This window comes from Cyclospora cayetanensis, unplaced genomic scaffold (genome assembly GCF_002999335.1).
Source record: "Cyclospora cayetanensis isolate NF1_C8 unplaced genomic scaffold, CcayRef3 CcayRef3_contig_179, whole genome shotgun sequence".
In the NCBI taxonomy this organism is placed as follows: Eukaryota; Apicomplexa; class Conoidasida; order Eucoccidiorida; family Eimeriidae; genus Cyclospora; species Cyclospora cayetanensis.
Genome location: NW_020312124.1, coordinates 13,458 through 34,824, shown reverse-complemented (window position 1 = coordinate 34,824; position 21,367 = coordinate 13,458). Strand labels below are relative to the sequence as shown.

Here is a 21,367-nt window from a genome sequence, read left to right as displayed (position 1 = left end):
GCTTTTGTTCGCTATTTGGATGTGCCGCTCGTCGCAGAGAAGCCAACTCTAGTGGGCATTCTGAAGCAGCTGGATGTAGACTCCATGCATATAGACCCATGCATGAAGGGAGCATGAAAAGTCTCCTTCTCTTTTTATCAGGCACACCTTTTAACTGTAGACAGGAGATGAGCCACCTTGGGCACTTTATTGAAAACGAGTGCAACGCACATCGAGGAATAGCTGCCAGCCGAGTCAAGCGCATTTCTTGACTCCTAGCGAACCGACTGTGCATGCAACCGGCGCAAGTCGTATTAAAGTGTAATTGCAAAGAAAATAACTCATCTAATACTACTTAATTGGGAAATTTGTGCAAAGGCAAGTTCCTGTTGCGAGGAATCGCTGCCCCTGCGCACAGCAGGTTAAACCGCTGAAAGCACACAGTCTCATTGGAGTTAATCCGCAGAGCACTACTAGTCCTTGTAGTTGGAGCCATTCCCTACTATTTCGTGTTCGCAGAATCAGTTGTAACAGCTGTTACCGGATGTGGCCAGGCTGAAACTTTCCTTCACTTGGGGTCAACATCGATTGCTAGATCTAATGGGCTAGGGTGCATGTTAAAGCCTTCTAGTGCACTAGATTTATGTATATAAGAGATGGTAAGGAATTCAAGTTTTGGTTTGCCTGTTTTTAGATATTTGTTTTTGTTGCAGCATAGAACATGCCCAATGTTGTGAGAATCAGTCATGCGAGTCCTGTACGCTCCCCGGTACATGAAACTGGATGAACATGCTAAGAGAGTCAAGAATACGAAGCAGAGCCGTCTATTCGTGTCCGCTCACGCAGAACCCCCGAGGGGAAAAGGAACGGAGAAGAAGGCGTTCATTTGGAACGATACCTCAGGGATCTCTAGTAAGCTGTGTAGGTGAGTCGGGTTTACAACGTGGCTTTTTTGGATATCCTAGGTGAAGCGCCACACTGTCTATCAGTACAATCATACCGGTACATCTGAGGTCTTCTCAGGAAGACGCTTGACTGTGCATTTAATGTCAACAATATCTTTCAAAATTTATTGAGCAAATTCCAAGATAGCTCCTTACTTGCTCTGCCCGCGTCCCTATGTAGTCGCTCTACGATGGGGGAGTGACCGCTAGGATGAGCGTAGCTGCACCCCCTAAGCAGTCCAAGAGTTCATACCCACTTGCACATCGCACATACCGCGCACGCCTCTAAAAATGTCTTCGTGTGTCGAGCTAGCAAAACTTTGCTATATACAGGACATACGTAGAAATAAGCCAGCTATTTAGCCCCTTACTTACTCTTAGGGCGAATCATAATCAGTTTAGCAGAATGTGTTTGAGTACACCTCAGCCTGAGCTTCATCAAGCGTGAAGGTCCCTCTATCGGCTTTTATTTCCAATATTTTCGATTACAATTCCACAGCGGTATGGCCTCATGCTTGCTCGAGTGTTTGTTGCTTTTTGCATACATCTGTTAGTCGCAGTGGAGGCCACATATCTTCAACTTCTGGCTCTTTCCATCGCTTGCTTGCTGGCAGGAATGCAGCACAACGCCATGCTTGTCTCGCCCGACGGTGCGTAGCAAAGGCTTAAAGGCCACAAACATAGTGTTCACGCTTACAGCGCTTCCTTCTACTCAGCCTGAGAGGGCTGTTTGCCTTTATTGTGCTCAGAGAACGCCGGGGTGTGCCTCTCAATCGACACCTGCAGCCCATCATGACAACCGCCGTCCCTGATCGCTCATAGGGACACCTTTTGTCAACTTCCACGACAAGAATCTGACCAGAAGGAAGCGTATGAGACTGCGCATGAAGAAGAAACTTTGTCGGGGCTGTTTGTCGGCCGCGGCGGCTATTCGTGCCCTCTTGTACTGGCGAGAGCTACAGCGCCCATTTACACAGCTGGAAACAGCTTGTTTTGGTGGATCTGAGACGGAGGTGGTAGAAATCACCGAGTAAAGCCCGAATCATCACGATAGGAAGTTGAACGCATGCTTCGTTCGCTTCACACTTCCGAGAGAGAGCTACAGCAGCTGCTGCAGCTGCCATATCGGCTGTGGCGCCCAGTTTCTCGTTGTTCCTTTTGAATGCTGAAATTCTCCTTTTAGCATTTATTTTTGGTAGTTTCATCATATTTCCTTTCTTTTAGAGTGACTTCAGCATTTAGATCCCAAAACTCAAATCCCAAACCCGTAGGCCTGCATCATTCAGAACGGCGGCGGTCACACGCACGGCGCGAACGCTCGTGCATATACTGCGCCCTCTCTGCCTCATTGAAGGCATCTTCACGCACCCGTTTGTTCTTCTTAATCCTCCTCAGTCCATTTCTCAGTGCGCATCCTGAAAGAGTTGCACGCCCTCGGGATTCCCGGTGGCCGCACGCCACGCGCATGGCAGCAATTCAGGGTGGTTTAAGGACCGATCGGCGACTTCTGATGCATCGCCTCGCGCTCCGTTTTGTTTTGACGGGTTACACACACTCCCACCCTCCGTCAAGCGCCTTTCGGGGCTTTGTCATTCACCCCGCTACGCGCACACCGACGGGTGGTTGAAAGAATGCAGCAGAACTCCCTGCCTTCCTCCTTCTAGCCACCCTTCCTCCCCCTTCTGCAGGCTTGCTTCTTCTGGTGAAAGTCTCAGCTCCGCTTAACGGATGAACGCTGCTGCTCCGGTGCAACGCCGCAGCCTAAACTGTTTTCCTGCAGCAAGCGCTGGCTGTGAAATTTGTACACGGGGGCCTTATCACCCCCCTCTCAGCTGCAATGGCGTCGGCCTGCAGATCTTGCTACGTCACTTTCCACTGTATATGCGAAAATACTTCAATCGGTATGCAAACCCTACACTCCAAATCCACAGACCCCTGTGGCGGTTGGCTGTTCGCGCCATGCCCTGTCCATACACCTGCGACGCCACTACTCCTCCCAAATTACCCCCAACACCCTCCCCTCCAACACCCTCCCCTCCACCCCCCTTTCTGATGCTTTCAACCCTTTTTCTTTGCCCCTTCAGCCTCCGTCTGCCTCCCCTGTCCCCCTCCCAGCCCCCTTCCTTCTCTCCCCTCCATCGGGTGAGTGCAGTTCGCTTCCTCACACTCCGTCTCCTGATGCTGCAGGAGAAGAGTTGTGCGTCCTTGGCAGCGCTTCTTCTCTAGGAGAGTGGCAGCTGCCGCTTCGCATCCGTCTCAGCACATCTAAGGGAACCTTCCCCTTGTGGGTGTCGCCTCCAGTGCCGCTCCCAGCAGGGCTTGCAATAAAGTACAAATACGTCATTGTTCCCCTGTGCAAGTGCAACCCCCCCAGCAACGTGCTTTCGAAAGCGCAGCCTCCGGAGCAAGCACCCTGTCGTTGCTGCAGCAGCGCAAGCAACAGCCCATGCAGATGGGAATGTATTGCCGGGCACGATGACTCTGGGAACCGAATCGCCAGACTCTGCCGAGGCAGCCACGACCTTTTCGATAAATTCGGTATATGCACACTCGCTCTCTGTAACTACATCACCTGAGCAGACAACTGCCACTGTAGTCTGCTGCTTTTTGTGCACCTGCGGGTGTTTGGACCGACTGCCGTCTCCGGCTGTTTTTTGCTTCACATATGCCTTTCTAACATGGGGGCTTTCTCAACCTTGATTCGCGAGCTATAAAGGCTGTTTCTTAGAGCGAGCGCCACCTCGCTAGCCGTCCGCGGCGGTCTGCATTTGCTGCTTCGCGCTCCCGGCATTAGCATGAGGCACTTTGTCACCCTTCGTGCTGTGTATGGATGTGTATGTATGTATTTGTGTATTTGTGTATGTATATGTGTGTATGTTTTTTGTGAGTATTTGTGTATGTATATGTGTGTATGTGTGTGTATTTCTGTATTTCTGTATGTGTTTATGTGTGCATTTGCGCATTTGTTCATGTATATATACACGTGTATCACGAATGTATCTATGTGCACATATGTGTATTTGCATGAGTGTATGTGTGATCAACATTTACGGCCGCAGGTCAGTGCGACTTTCCTCCCCTCACCATGAGCTCCACGCCGCAGCCTTTGGCTGCCCCCTGTGCCTCTCCAGCCAGTTTTCTTAAGACTCGATCCCCCAGCAGCCACAGCAGCAACACCGCGTATACCTCTCCCAGCAGCGAGCACGACTCATGGATGAGGACAGACAGCAGCGTGTGTTCTTCCTCACCGCATGCATCCTCGGCGTCGCAAGACCGGCCGCTCAAGCTGCATTTGCCGGTAAGCAGCAGCCTCTCTCTCTCAGATCGAGCGAGGGAGCCTTCAGGCACTGCGGTGATGCGTGCTGCCATTTTTTGCGCTTTCTCGGCGCTGGCGTGGAAGAGGAACAGTCTTCTGTTCTGCGCCTTCTTTTGTTTGAGCACATAGATGAAAATCTCAGCTAGTTTTGGAGTTGCACTGGCCCCTAGGGCAGAGACACCTCAACACAGGAGGCGAGGCGCACTTTTATCGAGAGGCGTGAAAACCTGCGAATTAGGAGCTGTCTAACTTCTTTCGCGCTCGTCCTGCCTCAATGAACGCTGCAGGTGCCTTCCGAAAGCAGCCAAGAAGCAGCAGTTCTCCTCAAGATACTCAAAGCCATTGAGAAGCTGTGCAAGAACAATGCCCTTCAGGCAAGGTGGCGGATGACAGCTTCTATGTACCTTTATACCGTGGCGTTTGCGCAGATGGGCGGGGGGGCTATGCGCATTAGTCATTGGGGGAGCTTCCTGCCAGGTTCATATGCATCGTGCAAGTATATATATATATATATATGTGGGCATATGTACATATATACATATATATATATCGATGCATGTGTTTTACATATTCTGCATGTCCTTGTGCCAGCCAACCCGAACAGAAAGTATCTGTCTCTCGACGCGCGTATGCAGAGACGCATATTTTCGTGTTAGCTTTCAACGGCTTCACTGTCGCGTGCTGATCTGCCGTTTCTGTTTTTGCGGTGCAGGTCGGCGACCTGAGGCACACGCTAGAGGACAGTCACGGCGAGCTGCTGCGGCAGTTGCTGGTAAGCGTTGCCTTCAGTAGAATAGCGAGTGGCAGGCCTGAGAATAAGTTGCCGTCTAGTTGTTACGGCTTTTCCCACCCGTGCATGTACGCACCCCTGACGACACAGGTCAGGGAGAGGGGGTCCACCTTACCACAAAACGCGAAAAGCAACACACGCAGTGCACGAGAGCAGTGCGACAGAATAAAAGGGGCGCTGCTCCACGGGATCGTGGCGAGTGGAGTAGGTTCTGTGTTTCCCTCAGATGGGAACTGGTGATACGGAGCGCTGCGAGGCGTTGACAACGCGGGTTGCGTCTGCCGCTGCAGCCAGTACAGCAGCGACCACCTCAGAGGCAGTCACCACTGCAGTCCGTGAAGCAAGCTTCAAGGCACAAGAGCAGCTGCAAGCTGCCTTATTTCAGCATATGGAAAGCCTACTCGCTAAAAAAATCAGTCAAATTGCTGAAGAAACAGTCGCTGCCTCCATGACAAAAGCGACGCAAAAACTTCAGGAAACCATGGAAAAGCTGCTTACTAATGCCAAGCACACCCGATACGGTGAGACGGAGGAGCAATCGGACTCAGTTTTTCAGGTGCTCGTGGCGTGAGGCTCTTCTCTCCCGTGCAGCGGATGCTCTTCGCAGTGTGCAACCCCTGTAGAGGTGCCCTCTGCATTTCGAGCTTTTGCAATACACGGAGAAACAAAGCAGACTGAGGGAGCGAGTAGGGGGCTGGGAAGTGCGTAGGCAGGGAAGCAGAGAGGTGCAGGAGAAAGATCGGGGTGTAGGCAGAGGGATCTCAGCATAGCATAAGGCTCTCTCAGGAGCAGTAGGAGGATGTGAGAGCGATGAGCAGCGCAGCAAAGGGTGCTCCCCATCGCTCTGTTACGAGTGCTACAGTGGCAGCGGGTAGCACTCTCTTACCACCTGGTGTTCAGACGTCCACCCTGCATGAGGAGTATAAAAACCAGCAGAAGCTGCTTCTTTTTGTGTCCTTTGCATATCTATATGTCGTGCTATGAAACGTGCAGACAAATTCAATCCGAGTCTTGCATCTCTGGATTGTGCAAGTTTTCTGCGTTTTCAAAATTGGTTGTTTTTCCTTTTGGAGTGCACTGCCCAAAATGCATGCTGTTCTCCGGTACATACGCACTGCCACTGTGACTACTTGCAGAAAGTGGGTCCTTTTCGTCTTTCGAGTCCGTATTGCGTTCCTCTCCTGGCACTTGGATATCAGCAGCAGACAAGTCGCTGATGCTGACCGAGGGGGCAGAACCGGAACTCGCTGTATACTTGGGAAGCAACAGGCGCTCCCGCAGCGCGGATGAATTACGCAGGGTAAAAGGTAAGCAGCACAGGCAGTCGGGCCATGGGGGCTCGCTGAAGGAGGAAACAATTCGAGAAAATACGCTTTCTGAGGTGCCCTTGCACCAGCAGGTGCCTTCGCAGCCCTCTCCTGCTTCTTTCGGCATGAGTGAGGCGGTTCTCATGAGTAAAGACATTGGCCCGGACTTATCGTGGATTCAGAGCATGTTGCATGATATCAAAAGAGAGAACGCTGGCAACAGGCAGCTCCTGGGGTGGATCTGCCACAACCTGGATGCAGCTCTATGCAGCAGAAAATATCAGGAGCAGCTGCAGTTGCACTTGCACCAGCGAAGAGGACAGCGAGAAGAGGAAAGAGGAGAGGGAGGCGATACCGCAAGGACCTTCCACATATTTACCCCAGTTGATCTGAGCAGACAGTCTAGCACTGCTTCCCTCTATCATGAAGAGGAGACGGAGCGCGTTATAACCGCAACAATGGAAGACAACGGTAGGGAGGACAAATCGCGGCCTCACGCCCACGTCGCTCCTCCTTGTATCGCGTCTCCGTCTTCCCCTGTAGAGCCGTGCGCTCAAATCTATCGAAAGGTTAGCAGCGTTGAAACCGAGCAGAAGGAAACCGAGGACGAGGAGGAAGATGAAGCCTCGTGTGTTGCCTCCCCGCGGGCAGTCGTAGAGAAGGCGAGTATCAACATGACGGAAAGCTTTGAAAAGTTTAATTGTAAGAATCATCACTTTCCGAATGTGTACACCTCAACTGGAAACCTGGAATGGGAGCACTACGTCAGCACTAGCAAGGGGCTTCATAAAGGAACCGGATAGAGCTATCGTTTGCTTTTTTCTGTCTTAACAGTGTTGATCGCCGTGCTATTTTGGTAGTTTCGTGCCTTATGTCATTCACATCGTGTACCAGGCAGCTGCTGAGTAAGCAGATGACTTCTGCCTTTGTTGTTCAAGCTATGATTTCCTTTGTCTTGCTTATTTGTGTTTATTGCGGCGCAACTTAGTGCTTATGGCTGTCAGTTGAGTGCCGCTTTGGGTCTAAGGGCTTCAATATCATCAGCTCGCGCCGTGCTCGTCTCTTCGCGCAACCGCCACCTGTTACCGCCCACCCATTGTTGTTTGGTGCAGCCAAACGAATGCCTGCTGTTAGCCTGAGGCACTGAAGTGTTACTATGGTTATTTCTGTCACCCCTTCCTCTTTTTATTCCTGCGCTTCATTAGGAGTGTTTATGGACGCATGATATGATTGACAGACGAATATGTGTCTCATCTCAGACTGTGTTAGGCAGAGACAGAGAGGCAGCAGCGTGCCCTCGAGGGGCGAACATTGTGAGAGGTTGTTGCTTTCCGTGTCTTTTATGGTGTCTTGTTGGAATACCTTCTCGGTCAGTTCTGGATTGTAAGTAATATGCCGGACGCACTCCGCCAACTGTGTGGAGAGCCCAATGCCATTCCGTTCGTACTTCACGATTTCTGTGCCATCTCGTCCTGTTCTCTTTCTTATTTCGTTTCACACTTCGTATTCCATTCGCTCCTTAGATCCACTCCCGCCTGAGAATTCTTGAGGCTACAAAGTGTCTGCCAATATAGTCTGGCCCTTTCCATTCCAGGGCTTCAACTTCGCATTTCCTCCCCCCTTTCTTCATGCTCTCACACTCCTCCCGTAAGCGTTTATTCGCTAAGACTCCTGGGTGGGACAAGAGACTCTGTAATAGCGCCGTGTCTCGCTGCCCTAATTGCAGCAAAGCAGTAGGAGGTAGTAACTCCGTGTCTCGGTACAGCATCCCGATCCAATGGAGAGAGGGTAGAGAGAGCAGCCGCCCTTCAAAGCTTTTACTCCCATGCTGATATGTCAAAAATATCTGGACACCGTGAGGGTCATAGTCCCCAACGTAGCCAGCCTTATGTTGAATGGAAAACCCGCAGAAAACAAGAAATGAAGCGGGAAGCGGCTAGGACGCATATTTCATTACTATTCCTCACCTCCAAATTGAGCTTATGCGCTAAGTGAATAAGCAACTTTCGTGTCGCGAAATCGGGGAAACCTTTACCGGTAATCAGGATGCAAGGCAAAAGCTGAAGGAACTTATGCGATGGAGGATACAGAGGGAATGGAATTGTGGCTTTAAAACTAGCGTTTAGGGGCTAGTTCGCTGGTTTGGGACATAGAGGACTCACATTCCAGAATTCCACTGCACAAAGCGACTGGAAAATTGTGTCCTTTTCGACAACAATGATGTACCTGGCACTACTGTGCAACTCGTCCGCTTCCAACAAGGACTCAGAGATCATTACGCCAGAGCCTAAAATGCGTAACGATGGGAGTATAACGTGATCGTCGATGTGTCCTTGTGCATGAAACGGTTTGCAGATATCTTTCACGTGATCCTTTAACGTGCTATGGGGGGCCGCTCGTCAGCACACCAAAGAAGCCCACTGTAAGTCAGGGATAGGCTAGACAAAGAACACAGAATATTACCGGAGCTGCACGAGAGCGTGTGTCCGCGGTGTCTGAAGCTCAAAAGACCAGCTACAGAACCTGCACTCGAAGAAGTCTTCATTGCTAGGTTGTTGGCTTCCATTCGATTAAAAGGTTAAGAAAGGCGAAGGGGGCGGAAAAGGGGAAAACGACCGAAGGGCGAAGAGGAGAGGGGACATTTACACAAGAGAAGTGAACAGAAAGGGAAAGGCGGTGAAAAGGGAGGGAGGAGCAAGCTTCGTGCGTTTTGTTACCTCTTTCTGAGGCGAAGACCGAGAGGGAAGCACGGGAAATCTCCAGAAGGGCGACGATATCCTAAGAGTCATAAATATTTTCGTCGGTTTTAAGAGACTCAGGGGTTGAAAAGTGAGCCGCAAAGGACAGCGAGAGATAGTGAACCACAAGGTAATGGAGTAATGATGGGAACAGCCGAAGAAGGAGTGATGTAGCCCAAGTCAACACTGAGGAAAACTGACCTGTAGGAGGACATTGACTTGCTGTTGATTCGAAAATATGTCGGGCGCTCTGTAATACAACTCTCGCTGGGTAGCCGTCCTTTTCTACATGGTTTTGAAGTAATTGTACATATACACTTGGTGCGTCCCTTCGATAGGAGGAAAAATCAGCATCGAACACACCTTTATTGCCAGAGTATGCAGTTGACCCATCAGGGATACGACTGCAGGTAGTACCATGCACTAAGTTCAGCATACGGGATGATACGAAGTGGAAAGAAGGACATCGCAACGCGTGAATTTGGAGAGAGAACAACGAAAAGAGCAGGAGGGTAGTGAGATGGGTACAAAGTGCATACTTTTCGTCATCCGTTCAAACTTCATCGCAGAGATCTGCTTCATCGTATTTTTGTTGCCAGTTGAAGGCAGCTCGCTCTTTGTATTGCAAATCCAAGAAAGAATTGCAAGAATGTGGTCCTCCAACAATGTAGCCACACCTAAACCAAGCGCTAGTTTGGAGCAGAGAAAAAATATGTGCAAAAAGAACATTAAAGAAAACTAAACGTAGCAACACACAAAAGTAGAGATCAGGCGAAAGAAGAGACGGGAACAATTGTGGAGACAGTTAGAAGGAAGGAAAGTATGCACAAGAGGAAAGAACAAAATTACCTGGCTCATTTTCATGTGGAGCCATTGGACAGAGAGCCAAAACATGGAAAAAAGGATGCAAGAAATTGCTTTTTAGGGAGATATTTAATTGATGCCCTAGCACAGCAAGCGACTTTTGAAACGGTAAACGCATCCATAGCTAGCATTCCAGTGATCAGACACTGCGAGAAGTTCAATGAAGTAAGCAGAGAGCTCCAACGCTCTACATGAAAATCTCTCTGGCATGAGCTCAAAGCATATCCGACTGTACAATTTCTCACATGCATTTTCGGTCAGTCTTCTAATCCGAGGTGGCCATCCACAATGCAGAATACACACAAATGAAGAGTGCGAAAACCGCCGAGCAGCACACAAAGATCGGTTTCCAGGATTCAATTGTCCCACAGCTTCAGTGACGAGCCACTCACACAGCCGTTAGTCCCGTATACATTCGTATAGGACACAGTTCTTTGTTTCTTGCCGCCCTTAGAGCCTTACCCAGTCACTTAAACTTCATTCTCTCTCGAACTTGCATCCTTCCATATATTATGTAGTTCAGGGTTTGTACAAAGGCAAACATACGATGCGAATTACACTGATAACCTGAAAATGAAGGAACTACGGTCTGTCTGTCTCTTTAAATGCAGTCTGGGGGTTTTTACTGCACTATCGCGTTGCTGCTGTCATACGGTAGGTGCAGGTATATAAGCTTTTACATCCAGAAAAAGGAGGGATTAGGCGCCCAAGCAATAAGCAAAGTGCTGCTTGTTCTTTTCTTTGCGTTTCGCGTTTGACACAGTGTTACAATATCTGAATGCTCTCTCAACGATTGTTCTAAAGGATTAAGGGGCAAATTGCAGCTTTGCGTTCATTTGCTTGTCTGCTTCTTCTGTTTGTTTTTTTCTCGTTCACTCTTTCTTGCTTTGCTAATTTGGAGTTTTCGCTTTAGCTCCTCCCTAGACAAGGGACGTGTTTCACCGTCCTCTTCTTCTGAAGTGTCTAAGCTACTTGTTCTGTTTATGGCTGATGGTACTTTAATTTGCTGAGTTTGCTTTGCATGACCAGCATTTGTTTTCGGTTGCCCCCGTGTACTTATTTTCTGCTGCTTTTGGCTGGCTGCTGCTACCGCTATTTCCGTGGACTGTGCCGGGCACAATAGGCGCTCCAACATATCTTCAACAGCTTCTTCTACTGCTTGCAGATAATTTGTGATAGTCACTTCGGCGACTTCCTCTGTGGCCCAGAGTTCTTCCTTATGCCTCTTGCCTGCCCCCACAATTTCAAACATGACCCTAGTTTTCTGCATAATATCCTTCAGCTGTTCTGTTGCACTTTTGTTTTGAGCCTCCATGGATTTGACTTTCTCTTGTATTGCATGCCACTGTCCTTCCCACTCTCTAACTTCTTCGGTTTTCTTCCTGGATTCCGCCTGCTGTAAATCTGTGCAGCTCTTCAGTGAGGTGCGCAGGTCGTGTATTGCTGCCTCATGGGCCTCGACTTCATCGCTCAGAGAATTTACGTAACAGAAAAGTGAAAAGTTGTGCTCTTCTGCCACTCTAAGTGCTTCAATGAGCTGCTCAACACTTGAAATCCCTGTTGCAGCCTGAATCTTGGCAAATGCTGCTTGGTAGCTTCTCACCTTTGTTGTATCGCACAAACTGGTAATATCTTCGTTACTCCCCCAACACCCTTCCTTACGCTGGGCCTCATGTTCACAGTCAGCTTCCCTTCTGGCCTTAAGGTCAGCCACGCGCTTTGCCTGCTGCGTGTTCCATTGTCTCATTTGCAGTCCTTCGAGGAACTGCTGCAGATGTGCCCATTCGGTTTCAAAGCTTTTCCTCTCTTTTGCTGCATCTGCTTTAAGTGTGGCGATCGATTTCTGCGCCTCCTCTCGCTCCGTATAGGCCTGGTTAGCCTCTTTGATGAGATCTAGAACAGCCTTTTTGTGTGCAATCAAATCGTTCTCTGCCTTTTTGTAAAGGTGACTAAAAGTCACTCTTTCCCTTCTTAAACAGTTTATTTCGTCCTTAAGTTTCCTGTTGTGAGCCACTGCCTGGCTGTGCTTTTGCAGCGCCTTGTCTAATCTATTTTCTAGAATGTGGGTTTGTTTCTCTATTGCTTCACTGGTGACTTCCGCCGCATACACCCCACCGAACGACCCGATCACTTCCCTACACTTCTTGACTCTGCCTTCCATAATTTGGATGTTCTCGGCTAAATGGTGCTCTTCCTTCTTCTCCTCAGCTATCTCGTGTAACAAGTCCTGACACTGCTCGTTTAAACTCTGCATGCGAGTACCTAAAAGCGTATTTTGCTGCTGAGAGAGTGCCTCTCTTGTCAGCTGTAGCTCATCCTTAATTGCTGCATTTTCTGCCTTAAGCTTCTCAATAGCCGACCGTTGTTTTCTTATTTGAATCTGTGCCGAGTCCCCAAAGGCCTTCGCCTCCTGTGATACGAGTCGGAGCTTTCGCTTGACTTCCGTTATTTGCTCAGCCAGAGGCAGACCCTCTGGTGGCTCCATCTTCACCCCATATCTTCCAGATCACCCTGCAGGGGCCGCGATGGAGAGCATGTTACCTTTTCGTGACTATCAAGTTATTTCATTGGAATTCGAAGGTCACCTGGCGGCGTCGTGGAAGACACAACTCGTTCCATGTAGACCCCGACAAAAAAGCATAGCTGTCGAAGGCACAGAGCTATTATTACTGCTACTTTTAAACCCAGGCTCGTCAGCTTTCACTCCTGGGTAAACTGTTTGGAAAGAACAGGCAGCACTGCTACGGCTGCCGCCGCACCACGGGGCCCTGAGGATCGTGTGAAAGACAAAATCCAGCCCTGGCAGCCTCTGTGGAATTGAATAGCGCGTTTTCCATCGTTTCGCCAATATATGCCTCATTTGTGATGGTGTTACTTTATTTGGCGCTTGAAGGGACACATCGGAGCGAGATATTTACCGCGGTTGCCCACTTTCTCTCCGGCTACACATGCAGAAGTGCTCACCGTGTGCAGCTCGGTTGCTTTCTCGTTTCATTCCGTGGTTCATAAGAAGAGAGAGAGGTCCAGAAACAAAGCAAACCGATCAAGAAGGAGTGCCGTCTTCCTCCTGTTCGTTCCTCGGCTCTGCGCGTTGCTTTTCAAGATGACCAAGCCGGCCGTGTCATACCTCGACTACCCAATTTATTCGGTTTGTTCTTCTTGTCACTTTATTCTCTTCCCTGGCCTTTGCATTTCTGCTCCCATAAGTCCTCCATGCGGTGCCTAATGCCCCCCTCGTTCTGTTCTGCTCCCCCCGCTTCCCACTTCGATTTCCGGTTCCCCGGCTTGTCCCTGTAGTACACCTCCTTTTTTTCTCCCTCCCTCTCTCTTTAGGCTCTCTTTCAGCCCTCCCATGCCACCTTTTGCTCTTTTTATAGGCGGCCAGCGACGGAAACTTCATCATCACCTCGGGCGGAGGCGGAGGCAAAGACTATGGAATCGAGGATCAGCTGGTCCGTCTGTCTGTCAAACCCTAAGGCGTGGATCCTAAGGCACCTGCACGCCTACTAGCACTGAGACCACGACCAAGCGTTCCTTATTAATTCGAGAGAGGCAAAAATGGGGCGAAATACAAATACACCGGGAGAGCGGGAGTATGAAAACAGAATGGCGGGAGCTAGGGGGACAAGCGGAGGAGCAAATGCAAGCTCCACGTTTCATCTCTTGTTCCTTGAATTATTATGCTTCAATAATACTCTAAGTATATACATATATATAATATGTACAATGCATGCCAAACAAAATAAATGATCGATCAATCTTTATAATGTATGACTCCCTCTCTCGGCTTGTGCAAGGTTTCTTCTCCCCTCCATGTGTAAGCGCTGTACCGCATAATCTGCCCGGTGTTCTATATGTTTCTCTCACTTCAAATGCTATACACCATGCATTTCGTCCTTCAGCAGACGCACATGTTACTCAAGCTCTGCGTGTGTTCTTTGCCGCAGGAGCTGCACAGATACAGTGCGGAGACCAAGAAGTTAGTTACCTTTGATTCGGTGGCGTCTGGAGGCGTCATCGACTCTCTAAACCACAACAAGCACGTGAGCCTCAAGGAATGAGGTGTCTCTGGCGTCTCGACTGTAGATGTCGCTTCCTCTGCAGTATGCCAGGGCGCTCGTGAGAAGCGGTAGAGGATGAGAGAGGCCAACACACACAAGCACATAGTGAAAGCGTAGAGAGGGGAAGTATGGGAGCCGTAGGACAAGTACAGCCAACAGCTGCTCTCTTCGTTATTGCATCTTTTAACGCAATGCGCAGGCCAGCCTCTTTTGCGGCTGCAGTGACAAAGAGTGCGTTCTCATAAAGGCGGATACAAACCTGGGGTAAGCTTTGCGCCTAAGCAGGTTCCTGGCGCAGCGTACAAGTCTGCAGCGCTCTGGTGACCCCTCTCTCTGAGCGTTGCAGCTTCTAAATCTGTCCGAGAAGCAAGAAGCTCGTTTTTATGACCTCAAACAGATGTAAACAGCGGCCAGCCCTGGCAGACTCAAGGTTTTAGGCTCCTTCTGTGCATTCACACGCACACACAAGCAAACACAGATACCAATACATGAACCTGCATATACTCATACATGCACATGCACATGCACATGCACATACATGCACATACATGCACATGCACTTGCATGCACACACTCAAGCCTGTGAATCCGCAGGCTGAAGGTGGTGCACAGATTTGGAGCAGAAACGGCATCCAAACGACTCGTAAGCGGACAGTTCATTATCCAGCCTTCCGGAGGCAAAGCACCAACGAAGTGACGCTCTTGCACAGTAGGAGGTAGCGACAGAAAACTGCACAAAGGAAGAAAAGGGGTTTCAGAAGTTCAAGGCACAGGTTCACACGTGGGTGGGGGCGTAAGTATTTAAGGAGGTGTCCGCAGAGAGAAAAGTGGTATCTCTCTTTCTCTCTTTGAAAAATACACATAGCCCAAAGCTTCACGCTGCGCTAAATTCTGTGCCGCAGATTGTTGCCAGGTTCTCCCCAACGGGCGAGTATGTTGTCGCTGGAGGCGAAGATAGAATCATCCGGTAAGATTGCAGCATTCGGTTGTTGTGGAGTCCTGTGCGTCTTTCTTCCAAGCGTGCAAAGGGAGCAGTAAGAAGTCTGGGGTTGAGCGAATGGCGCGTGGCTGGGGTGGAGGGGAAGAAGGGGAGAGGCGAAATCTCTGCTGCAGCGAAACTTGCATGTGTGGATGCTACCCCATGGCGAGGAAGCGAAGGCAAGGCACCTTTCAAAGGCTGATGACTGCACAGATGTTTTGCTGTGGCGCTCTGTGACGGAGCAGCGTATGGAGGGTTTTTAACGAGGATCCCCAGAGCACCGAGGCAGGGGGTGGCGAGCAGCAACAACCCCAGCAAAAAATTCGCACAGAATTAATGGCGGAACTGAGAGGCCATCAGGGTGATATCAAGGACGTCTCGATGAGCGAAGACTCCCAGCTCGTAATCTTCAATAGAATTATCTTCTTCCAGCATTCTTTATTCAGCGAGTTGCATCTGGCGTCTGTTTGTGCTTATCTGCTTGGTCTATTGATTTGTCTGCGGCTCATGCCGCGTGCACTGAGGCCAAACGATGCAGTCTATCGCTTAATTCTTTTTCTTGGAGCCGCAGGCGTATATCGTCCGCTGCAGCGCCCTTAGGAATGCCGCGAACGGGGAAAAAGGAATACCGAGCCTCCTCCTGGCGCACATCCAGATGCATGCGCGCTTCTTCTGTTTGCGGAAATCTGTCCTTTCCCCTTCAGGTGGCTTCCTGTGGAGGCGATGGTCGCCTGTGTCTTTGGGACTGGAGAGGCCAGGAGCTGCTGCTCTCTCATCAGGTTTCTCATCCTAGAAATAGCAAGCAGACGCTCAACGTCCGTTGCTGCAGGTGCGTATGACTGTGAGAAAGTCTGCGGCACCGGGGGATCGCGAGGCCAGTGGGGTCCAAGCGCGTGGGAAGGATCTACGGCTCAGGATGTGCTGTAGAATTTGAGTCACGGAAAATTCGACCTATCAGGAGTCTCTTAGGGCGAGTTTAGAAGAGGCGAGGGCGCATGAGCCGCCGCGTGGGAGGCTTCAGAGTTGGGAGCTCGAGGTTTGGAGCGTGAAAATTGTGCCCTTCTTGGCACTTGATAGATTTGTCTTCTCAGCAGCCGATGAACAAGAGGGCGAAAGATAAACATGCCAGGATTCGACTGCATCTCGTTTAGAAGGGGGGAAGGGGGGCGGCAGCTCGGTGTGCTCGCTGCGAAAAGGAGAAGAGAGATGCATGATTTGCCTGCTGCGATGCTGCAAAAAATTTCAAGGGCACTTGCTTCTCGCTCTAATTTCTTTGGCGATCTCTCTCTCTGCCGCATCCCGTGAATTCGGCTCCCTTGTCTGTGTGTTCGTGTCCTTAACGTTCCCATGCCCATCGGAAAGTCAGTTGTTGTCGTTGTGCTTTTGCACTTGTTCTCGGTTCCAATCCATTTCTGCCGCTGCCGCCGATTGCTCTTTGGCTCATCAGGTTTCTAAGAGGCCAGCACCAGGCAGGATCTTCTCAAAAGCGCCTTATTGCCGTTGCCAGCGATGCGAGAGGCCCTTCCTTCCTCTTTGGCTGGTAAGCCTCAGCCTCTCGTGCAGCTTTAGTTCTTCAGAGGCTGCTTCTGGTGCTGTTGCTGCCAATGGGGTCTGGCTGGCGCGCAGGGTGGGTGAGGCGCTGCTTTCCAGGCTTTTCCTCGAGAGAGAAAGAGAGATAGATGGACAGACAGTCCGGATATCGCATCTCTGCGTTCTTCTTCGCAGGGCAGTGGTAACCCTGGAAGCGGGAACGCCTCCAGCGAGCAGCGACAAGAAGGTTGAGGATCTCCCTGCAGCTGCAGCACGAGCCTCACCAACAGCGGCAGCGCCACAAGCAGCAAAGCTACAGGAGGTATGCGCTGTATGCTGCGATTCCTCTTCACCCTGCTGCCAGCTCGCAGTTTCTGACGATCAGCAGAGGATCGCTATCGGCCTCGCCAATGGAAGCTGCAAGGTCTTTGATAGAAGGCAAGCCTTCCCAAATTTAAACCCCTCCCACGATGCTGTACTGCAAGACACCCTGATGGCGGCTTCTCTTGAGTGCTCGAGATTGTGGCTAAATTGCCTACCGTCTGCTCCAAGCTGCTGCTCTAGTTGAGACCTCTCAAACTCCGGCGGCTTCAAGAATACTAGGGAAATAGGCTTCTCACTAGCCCTTCCGATTGCACGCACGAAAGGTTTCTTTCGACCGTCAACCGTTGAAATATGGCCTGGCCTGTGTGTCTGTGTATGTATATATATATATATATATATATATATATATATATATATATATATATGTGTATGTATATATATATATATGTGTGTGTATTTGAATGTGTGTGTATGCATGTATATATATGTATATGTATGTGTATATATATATATATATATGTGTATGCATGTATTAGGCTGACCCAATTGGGCAAAGCGGCGGCACACGAGCTACCGGCGACTGGCCTATGCTTTATCGAGAATGGAATGGTGCTGGTATCAACCAGCGCGGATTACTCTGTTGCAGTGAGGCGTCGCTCTTGGTTGGTGGACAGTGTGACTGAGTTGCCTACGGTGTATTCTGAGCTGCTGCTCTCGTTTAAGCCGCTGTGCTTGTGTTGTGGATATGGGCTTGCATAGGTGTTGGATACATCGCCTCGACCGCTGCTGCGTGTTTCGGGCTGCTGCTGCTGCTTCTTCCTGGGGGGGTTGCTCTTTCTCGCTGCTGTCATCGTGGCGCTGCAGCATGTCCTGTACACTGGACAGCAGCTGCTGCTGCTGCGGCAGCAAGCCCTTGCCTCTGGCAACTATGAGGCAACTCTGCGGGACCTTCTCTCAGACACACTGCTGCAGCAGCACCAGAATGCGGATTCATCCGCAGATGCCGAGGTGTCGCTACACCAGCCTCAGCCCACCACGCAACAGCAGCCGCCACCCGGGCCCCGAGGTCATGCGGAAAGCCCTCATGACGAGTTATGAAGGGATAAAATCCGAGTTGCAACTTCCTTCGACTTCCGCGCATGTGGCTTCTGCAGCCGTTACCCTTGCTGGCACAGTAGTGGCTGCTAGCCTGGCACCGCCCCTCTAGCAGGCGCGGCAAAAACCAGGCCTGTTGATATGCAAGGCATCGCTTACTAGCACGCGAGACAGATGCTAGACAGCGTGATGCTGCTGCTGCTAGTTTCCAAAGAAAGCGCAAGGTGTAGTCAGTCGTGCTGCTGCTGCTGTTGCCAAGAGGCGCCCGCGGCAGCAGGTGCTTCTGTAGCTTCTGCTGCTGCAGCAGCATGAAGCTACAGCTTTGACTCTATTCACGCATGCTGCTGGTGCGGCTGCAAGAGCGGCAGCAAGAGTGGCACACCAGCAGCCACTCTTCCGGAGATACGGAGGCCCCCCAGAATTTGTGTTTGCTCGACTCCTATAGCCTTGCGAGCTATTCATTTTCTTGATTGAACACTAAGAATTCAGACGCATGGCTGTGTAGTACGCTCACACCTGAAAAACACTTCCGGCCGTGTCCACGGCATTGATTCCACCTTGACATTCTACACCTTGGCGGTGCTGCTTCCGCTTCGGTGTCGGCAAGCGACTGCAGCACCAGAACGAGCTTGAGCAAAATTTACAGCAGCTGCTGTGCATCATGAGCTGCTCCACAGGGGCCTCTTCGGCAGCCATGGGTTCTTGGGATCTGCCTAGGAGCAGAGCACGACCAGTGGTCCTGGAGAACAAGCACGACTTTCGGCTAGCGCTGGCTTCGTGCAGACCGCCACAGTGAGCAGTCACTGCTGTGCACTCGGCTACGTGCATAAGGCTGCAGTATTCTACGAAAAAAAGTGCATGGTGAGTCCCGAATGCGTGTACACTGCACCCGGTCGATGTTCTGACAGCGTGGCTGCATAGCAGTGCAAAACTAGCTGCACCGATCGATACACACGCAACGCACTGCGAGTGAGCGGTTGAGTAGCAGTGGCAGGCCTCAACACCTCCCAGCGGTGCTCAAGTGAGTGCCTTTCCGGTCAGCGAAGATCCCTCCCCCGTGACTTCGAGCTTCGAGCAGCTCGTCAAGCTTGCACCCACGGCATAACTTTCACCTTTAGAATGTTTAGTGTAGCACTCTATCTAAGGCCTCAGCAGGGAAACACCTAACTGCAAACTCGATACAGACTCGACGATAAGTCACCTAGTGTTTTGCATAAAAATCCCGCCTCCCCCTGCCCGTGCCCTGTAGGCACCCCGAGCACTCACAGCTAGTTCCACCTAGCAGTTAACGCTCATGCATCCAGCATTGCGTCTTCTTGTATCGAGTTCACTGTACGTTGCAGTAAACAAGACATACAAGCAAGTAAGCAAATTCCTCGATTGTTTTCTGCTTTTTATTTAGATACGGCTACTGTAGTAGAAAGTGTCGAAGTGAAGCTTAGCCCCCTACTCCTTTAGTTCCCACCTTTTCAACAATCTCACCCTCTCGTTCCATACCTGTACAACAAAAACAGCTGAGTCCAGGACAATGGTACAAGTACCGCCACATCACCACTCTAAAAAGGCAGGAACGGCAAAACAACGCAAATGAGAACAGCAGATGCGCGAGTCCACAGATGAGCTAAAGGGAGCAGGAAGTCAGGCAAATACATTAGCAAGGAACGGGCTAGGGACCATTGACCGAGACCTAGTTGTCTCTCGCTGTTGTCGAAGCGCTGAAATGTGTGAGCCTGCCACTACGGCAAAAAACGTGACAAGATCAGCGTGTAGAGGAACTCAAAATGTGCACTAGTCCAGCAGTACCCCCGCGTCTCATAAAGCAATACCTGCATGCCAGTTTACGCCGGTGCATGCAGCAAAGCCAGCTCTGAGGCCCCAAAGGAGGCATTTAAAAATGTAGAGACAACATGCCTCCGAATGCTGCGCATAAATATAAGTATAGAGGACACCACTTCAATATCAACAGGAACACTTTTCCCAATTTTAACAGATAAGGACAAATCTATGGGCGAAAATTCGCGGGAAAAGAACAATTACCAAGGAACACAAGGAGTACGTTCCATCGAGATTAGCGTTGTAGCCATAAAAGTCCACAAATTCTCCCGCAAGCCAAAACATCCCCAACTGATCCTCCGTTATGCACTAAAGCTGGCCTTTCCCATCCAATTATTTTAGAACGTTCCGCCTAGCGGGCCCTTGGTGCTCACTGGCACTAGAAACTCAGCACTTTCCTGGCTCCGTGTGAATTATCCGTCCCTACATGGGTCATTTGCCTGCGTGCCAGGATCTGCTAATAATTCAGGGAGTTTTCAAATCGCGAGGAAGCCAACATTGATGAATCTGTGGCAGCTCCAGCTTATACGGAAATCTATGGAGTATTAAAAAGTATTTGTTCGTGACCGAATCGCAAACGTTTCTAGCCACCTGGCGGCAAACTTGTGCGTCCGTTTCCGTTTACCTTCTTTTGCGTCTCGTGGAGCCTACCAAGCACCAGGACCAAAAATCTATGCTCAAAAAGACCGAGCCGACCGAAGCATATAGTAACTCCGCGCTTGTATTCCTTGAGTTCTGGCCACGCATGCGCGCGCACTAGCCCGCTGTTTTCTAAAAGCGGCCAATTTGAAGGGTGGGTGCTGATCGCAAACTACCACTTCCAGGCCTGGATCTGAGAGGAGCTCGTCGTTGAAGACCAGGAAATAAGGGAAACCAACGGGTAGGCGAGTGTACTGCCGTATTCTGAGCCGCCTCAAAACAAACAAGTAAATCAAGCAGAGCAATAGAATATCTGTGGGACTATAATATCAGGCACTGTGGAAGAATGCAGATAACGCGTTTGACTTGTCCACATAATGATGGCTAGGAGTGGTCATATTGTGGTCCCTGCGTAGCTGGACCATGAAGACACGCCAGAATGCACTTTCTAAACTTTATATTTTGTCCACAATGATACTCCTATGGAACGCATGGAGCTTTCATACACAATATGAAAGTGATTGAGCGGCATTCTTAGCCGTGAAGGAGCTGGATCAAGGGAGGGAATGGACATACTTGATGAGCCTGTCCGCAACGAAGGGCATGCTACCCTCAGCCTTGACCCCCGCAGTCCAGCAAAAAGGTCCAAAGTCCGATCATTCAAAGCTCCTTCGGTTACTCGACGGCTTCGCAGAAGGCTGGGCTTCGAGGAATTTCCGAGCTTCAACTGCTGACAATCTGGGTATGAAAGTCCATACTTGTCCGCCGCAGAAAGCTTCTCAGGCACCAGAAGGACCGTGCCAGGCTTTCTTTAGTGCAAATTCAATGATGGCTTTAAAAAAGGTTAATACGCTGCATACAAAGCGGAACTACAGGAGAAGGTCGGAATGTACAAGTTATGGGGTTATCGCTTTTTGAATCACAGTAATACAAGTGATAGTGATTCACCCTTTTCCATTGCGGAGGCT

General features: G+C 50.2%; 4 protein-coding genes across 4 annotated transcripts; 2 read left to right on the top strand and 2 right to left on the bottom strand.

Annotated features, from left to right (window-relative positions):
• Positions 1-4,368: 4,368 nt before the first annotated feature.
• On the top strand, positions 4,369-7,139 carry LOC34617385. Its single transcript, XM_026337346.1, has 5 exons — positions 4,369-4,458; positions 4,527-4,613; positions 4,952-5,011; positions 5,256-5,585; positions 6,426-7,139. Exons 1-5 carry the CDS (start codon positions 4,369-4,371, stop codon positions 7,137-7,139), a joined length of 1,281 nt encoding a protein of 426 aa, XP_026193131.1.
• Positions 7,140-7,855: 716 nt separating this feature from the next.
• LOC113147285 (meiotic recombination protein SPO11-like) lies at positions 7,856-10,189 on the bottom strand. The gene is made up of 8 exons (XM_026337345.1): positions 9,993-10,189; positions 9,634-9,763; positions 9,276-9,359; positions 9,054-9,114; positions 8,800-8,859; positions 8,499-8,623; positions 8,304-8,396; positions 7,856-8,221 (listed from the first exon to the last, which is right to left on the bottom strand). Exons 1-8 carry the CDS (start codon positions 10,187-10,189, stop codon positions 7,856-7,858), a joined length of 1,116 nt encoding a protein of 371 aa, XP_026193130.1.
• A 581-nt stretch (positions 10,190-10,770) lies between these two features.
• LOC34617386 (outer dynein arm protein 1) lies at positions 10,771-12,423 on the bottom strand. The gene has a single exon (XM_022730760.1). The coding sequence runs from the start codon at positions 12,421-12,423 to the stop codon at positions 10,771-10,773; it is 1,653 nt and encodes a 550-aa protein (XP_022588740.1).
• A 618-nt stretch (positions 12,424-13,041) lies between these two features.
• Positions 13,042-17,930, top strand: LOC34617387 (uncharacterized WD repeat-containing protein all2124). Its single transcript, XM_026337344.1, has 11 exons — positions 13,042-13,086; positions 13,316-13,390; positions 13,886-13,977; positions 14,204-14,263; positions 14,594-14,642; positions 14,902-14,966; positions 15,224-15,380; positions 15,683-15,731; positions 16,709-16,946; positions 17,369-17,477; positions 17,592-17,930. Exons 1-11 carry the CDS (start codon positions 13,042-13,044, stop codon positions 17,928-17,930), a joined length of 1,278 nt encoding a protein of 425 aa, XP_026193129.1.
• The last annotated feature ends 3,437 nt before the right edge of the window (positions 17,931-21,367 follow it).

Coding starts and splice junctions, on each gene's coding strand:
- LOC34617387 (XM_026337344.1), top strand. CDS start 13,042: ATGACCAAGCCGGCCGTGTCATACCTCGACTACCCAATTTATTCG. Junction 13,087..13,315: donor TCGACTACCCAATTTATTCG/GTTTGTTCTTCT, acceptor CTCTTTTTATAG/GCGGCCAGCGACGGAAACTT. Junction 14,264..14,593: donor AAGGCGGATACAAACCTGGG/GTAAGCTTTGCG, acceptor GTGAATCCGCAG/GCTGAAGGTGGTGCACAGAT.
- LOC113147285 (XM_026337345.1), bottom strand. CDS start 10,189: ATGCATGTGAGAAATTGTACAGTCGGATATGCTTTGAGCTCATGCCAG. Junction 9,360..9,633: donor AAGCAGATCTCTGCGATGAA/GTTTGAACGGAT, acceptor AAAACCATGTAG/AAAAGGACGGCTACCCAGCG. Junction 8,624..8,799: donor CACGCTCTCGTGCAGCTCCG/GTAATATTCTGT, acceptor TACGCATTTTAG/GCTCTGGCGTAATGATCTCT.
- LOC34617385 (XM_026337346.1), top strand. CDS start 4,369: ATGAAAATCTCAGCTAGTTTTGGAGTTGCACTGGCCCCTAGGGCAGAG. Junction 4,459..4,526: donor GCGCACTTTTATCGAGAGGC/GTGAAAACCTGC, acceptor TGAACGCTGCAG/GTGCCTTCCGAAAGCAGCCA. Junction 4,614..4,951: donor GCAAGAACAATGCCCTTCAG/GCAAGGTGGCGG, acceptor TTTGCGGTGCAG/GTCGGCGACCTGAGGCACAC.
- LOC34617386 (XM_022730760.1), bottom strand. CDS start 12,423: ATGGAGCCACCAGAGGGTCTGCCTCTGGCTGAGCAAATAACGGAAGTC.